The sequence below is a fragment of the Micropterus dolomieu genome, linkage group LG12 (genome assembly GCF_021292245.1).
Source record: "Micropterus dolomieu isolate WLL.071019.BEF.003 ecotype Adirondacks linkage group LG12, ASM2129224v1, whole genome shotgun sequence".
Lineage (NCBI taxonomy): Eukaryota > Metazoa > Chordata > Actinopteri > Centrarchiformes > Centrarchidae > Micropterus > Micropterus dolomieu.
In genome coordinates this window covers 35,514,439-35,519,264 of record NC_060161.1, presented here as the reverse complement: position 1 = coordinate 35,519,264, position 4,826 = coordinate 35,514,439, and the positions used below count along the sequence as shown (strand labels likewise).

The window sequence follows — 4,826 nt, the reverse complement described above, 5'->3', positions numbered from 1 at the left end:
TACTGACTGGTAACATATATACACAACTACTGCTACTGACTGGTAACATATATACACAACTACTGCTACTGACTGGTAACATATATACACAACTACTGCTACTGACTGGTAACATATATACACAACTACTGCTACTGACTGGTAACATATATACACAACTACTGCTACTGACTGGTAACATATATACACAACTACTGCTACTGACTGGTAACATATATACACAACTACTGCTACTGACTGGTAACATATATACACAACTACTGCTACTGACTGGTAACATATATACACAACTACTGCTACTGACTGGTAACATATATACACAACTACTGCTACTGACTGGTAACATATATACACAACTACTGCTACTGACTGGTAACATATATACACAACTACTGCTACTGACTGGTAACATATATACACAACTACTGCTACTGACTGGTAACATATATACACAACTACTGCTACTGACTGGTAACATATATACACAACTACTGCTACTGACTGGTAACATATATACACAACTACTGCTACTGACTGGTAACATATATACACAACTACTGCTACTGACTGGTAACACATATACACAACTACTGCTACTGACTGGTAACATATATACACAACTACTGCTACTGACTGGTAACATATATACACAACTACTGGTCTCTCTTTGACCTTGTCTGCCCCTCCTCCCCCGTTCTCGCTGTCTCAGAGCAGTCGTCTGGCCTGTGACAGCAGTGTTTCACCAGGTGATGCAGAGCAGCTTCGCTGTCTTTGCTCTAGAGATCCTCTCTACGAGCTCTCAGAGCAGGAGAAGGACTTCCTCTGGAGACACAGGTGAGGGGCTGGGCTTAACGTGGAGACGCATGTGGGGGGTGGGACTTAACATGGAGACCAATAAGGGGCGGGACTTACTTGAGGGGTTTAGCTTAACATGGAGGGTTTACACAAAAAATGGCCTATAACACAAATAAGTGATTCTACCTGTCTTCGCCTGCCTCTGTGTCTTTACCTGTCTTTGAGTTTGCGTCATCTTTCATCTTAACCTGTCTCTACCCATCCTAACGTGTACCTGTCCACACCGGCCTTTCTGTGTCTCTTTATGTTTGTATTTCTGTCTGTTTTATTGTTTGTCTTTTTGTGTCGGTGTCTTTCCACCTGTCTCTCTGTCTACCTGTCTCTCTTCCTGTCTCTCTGTCTGCCTGTCTCTCTCTGCAGACATTACTGTGTAAACATCCCAGAGTCTCTTCCTAAGCTGCTTTTGTCTGTCAAATGGAACTCCAGAGACGAAGTGTCCCAGGTACAAACACACTCTCACATTCAGGATGGTTTCTTTATGTTTTTCAGTTGGTCTTATCAGCCACCTCTCTGTCACCTTCCTCTTCTTTCTCTTCCTCCCTCCTCCTCCTCCTCAGATGTACTGTTTGTTGAAGGAGTGGCCCCTGATGGAGCCTGAGTCGGCTCTGGAGTTGTTGGACTGTAACTTTCCTGATCCGATGGTCAGAGAGTTCGCTCTGCGCTGCCTGGTGCAAGGCCTGACGGACGACAAGCTGTCGCAGTACCTGCTGCAGCTCGTACAGGTGCGTTCACACTAGGGCTGGTCTGGTGTTGGACTCTGACTTTATGTTACAGACTGAACCAACATTGTTCTAGTCAGTGAGAAAGAGATTAGATGTAGACACCAGCTGAATCAATCAGCACTTTTGACAGAAGTGATCTACATGACGTTGTTTTGTTACTGCGCTATCGTGAATCAGTCATGTGATCTGATCATGCGGGCTTGATTGGCGAGTCCTAAGAGTTAATGACGTTCATCACAGGAACCAAGAACAACAGCCACCTAACAATAAACTATTAACTTCCAACATGACCCACGATGTTCTGAACATGTCATGGGAATGGCTGAGTGCAGTGTTAGGTGTGGACCCAAACACAGACACGAGCAGGGGATGCAGTTCAACAAAAAATATTCTCTAACAAAACAGACATACTCAGGCTTACTCGCAAATGCAGGCAAAGTCCAAAGAATGGCGTAATCCACCAGGAAACATAATCCAAGGGAATAATCCAGAAAACATGGAACAAGGTACAAATCCAAAAACACAGAGCAAGGCACGGCTGAACACTCAACGTACGACTAAGGGACTAAAGACTGAACAGAACTGAGGCTAATATATATACAGAGGCACACCACACACACAAACAAGCAGTCAGGGCAACTAAACACAGGTGAAACACAAGCAATTAAACAACAGGAAACAAAGCTAGACAAGCACACATGAGAACTGAACACTACAAAATAAAACACAACACGGGGAACAACTACAGCACATTTGGTTCCTTGTTGTTAAAAATAAAGAAGCCTGCTGGACCGAGTGCAAGGAAACACTCTTTGGGTATAAAGGCATCAGAGTTGCATGGGAAGTCAGAAAAACATAAAGCGAACGCCGGCCATCACCCAGTATTGTTCTCTATTCACATTAGGAGCATCAACCCAACACTAACAGCATTAACTCCTGCAACTCCACCTCTGGATAGGGTTAGGTTTTTAAACCCCGAGGTGCTCTGAACACAAGGTAGCTAAACATCAGCAACATAAAAACTTAGAGTGTATATCCTGAAAACTCTGGGAAAAACTGAAATTGAGAAATTGTGTGTTTGCAGGTGTTAAAATATGAGATGTATCTGGACAATCCTCTGGCTCGTTTCCTGATTAAGAAAGCTCTGACCAATCAGAGGATAGGACACTTCTTCTTCTGGCATCTCAAGTGAGAAACTCAACCTGTGGAATAAAGCACATCTTTATCTCATCCACGTTGACCTCAGTCGTTACTGATTCACTGACTAACAAAGTTTACTAGTTCTTTAATGTTTTGGTAACGCTGTTCTCAGGTCAGAGATGCACAATAAGACCGTGTCCCGGCGCTTCGGCCTGCTGCTGGAAGCTTTCTGCAGAGCCTGCGGCATGTACCTGAAACACCTGAACAGACAGGTGAGCACTGAAACACCTGAACAGACAGGTGAGCACTGAAACACCTGAACAGACAGGTGAGAACTGAAACACCTGAACAGACAGGTGAGCACTGAAACAGCTGAACAGACAGGTGAGCACTAAAACACCTGAAACACCTGAACAGACAGGTGAGCACTGAAACACCTGAACAGACAGGTGAGCACTGAAACAGCTGAACAGACAGGTGAGCACTGAAACACCTGAACAGACAGGTGAGCACTGAAACACCTGAACAGACAGGTGAACACTAAACACCTGAACAGACAGGTGAACACTGAAACACCTGAACAGACAGGTGAGCACTGAAACACCTGAACAGACAGGTGAACACTGAAACACCTGAACAGACAGGTGAGCACTGAAACACCTGAAACACCTGAACAGACAGGTGAGCACTGAAACACCTGAACAGACAGGTGAGCACTGAAACACCTGAACAGACAGGTGAGCACTGAAACACCTGAAACACCTGAACAGACAGGTGAGCACTGAAACACCTGAACAGACAGGTGAGCACTGAAACACCTGAAACACCTGAACAGACAGGTGAGCACTGAAACACCTGAACAGACAGGTGAACAAAGGGTCAGTGTGTCTCAATACTCTTATTAATCAGTGATGTTTCTTTTCTGTCTGTCACTTCCTCTCAGACTGATTGTGATTGTTTATTAATGTGAAGCTGCTTCCATCTGGTGGCTCAGTGTGATACTGCATCCAACAACATCAGTCTGTGTGTGTGTGTTTGCAGGTGGAGGCCATGGATAAACTGGTGAATCTGACCGACACACTGAAACAAGAGAAAAAGGACGAAACACAGAAAGTATGAAAACTTGTAAAAAAAAAACAAGATAGATATTTATTTTAAAAGATGCCTCTTCTCTCTGTTGGATTAAATGATTGAGTAAAGATAAGTGAGACTGGTTTATAGTGATGTGCTGCTGTGCTGTGATTTGTTATTAGACTCAGATGAAGTTCCTGGTAGAACATATGTCTCGTCCTGATTACATGGAGGCTCTTCAGGGATTTGTCTCTCCTCTGAACCCTGTTCACCAGCTGGGAAACCTCAGGTAACACATCAACTAACTAACTGAACCCTGTTCACCAGCTGGGAAACCTCAGGTAACCTCAGGTAACACATCAACTAACTAACTGAACCCTGTTCACCAGCTGGGAAACCTCAGGTAACACATCAACTAACTAACTGAACCCTGTTCACCAGCTGGGAAACCTCAGGTAACACATCAACTAACTAACTGAACCCTGTTAACCAGCTGGAAAACCTCAGGTAACACATCAAGCTAACTAAATAACTAACTGAACCCTGTTAACCAGCTGGAAAACCTCAGGTAACACATCAACTAACTAAATAACTAACTGAAACCCTGTTCACCAGCTGGGAAACCTCAGGTAACACATCAACTAACTAACTGAACCCTGTTCACCAGCTGGGAAACCTCAGGTAACACATCAACTAACTAACTGAACCCTGTTAACCAGCTGGAAAACCTCAGGTAACACATCAACTAACTAAATAACTAACTGAACCCTGTTAACCAGCTGGGAAACCTCAGGTAACACATCAACTAACTAACTGAACCCTGTTCACCAGCTGGGAAACCTCAGGTAACACATCAACTAACTAACTGAACCCTGTTCACCAGCTGGGAAACCTCAGGTAACACATAGACTAAGTAACTGAAACCTGTTCACCAGCTGGGGAACCTCTGGTAACGCATAGACTAAGTAACTGAAACCTGTTCACCAGCTGGGAAACCTCAGGTAACACATCAACTAACTAAATAACTAACTGAACCCT

General features: G+C 44.0%; 1 protein-coding gene across 1 annotated transcript in view; it reads left to right on the top strand.

Moving 5' to 3' along the window:
• zgc:158659 (uncharacterized protein LOC791141 homolog) overlaps positions 1-4,826 on the top strand; it is a 34,178-nt gene that overhangs the window by 21,996 nt on the left and 7,356 nt on the right. The window contains exons 15-21 of the mRNA XM_046064614.1: positions 710-834; positions 1,216-1,297; positions 1,413-1,577; positions 2,662-2,765; positions 2,890-2,989; positions 3,759-3,830; positions 3,971-4,077. Coding sequence (XP_045920570.1) covers positions 710-834; positions 1,216-1,297; positions 1,413-1,577; positions 2,662-2,765; positions 2,890-2,989; positions 3,759-3,830; positions 3,971-4,077 — 755 coding nt within the window. The remainder of the gene's footprint in view (positions 1-709; positions 835-1,215; positions 1,298-1,412; positions 1,578-2,661; positions 2,766-2,889; positions 2,990-3,758; positions 3,831-3,970; positions 4,078-4,826) is intronic.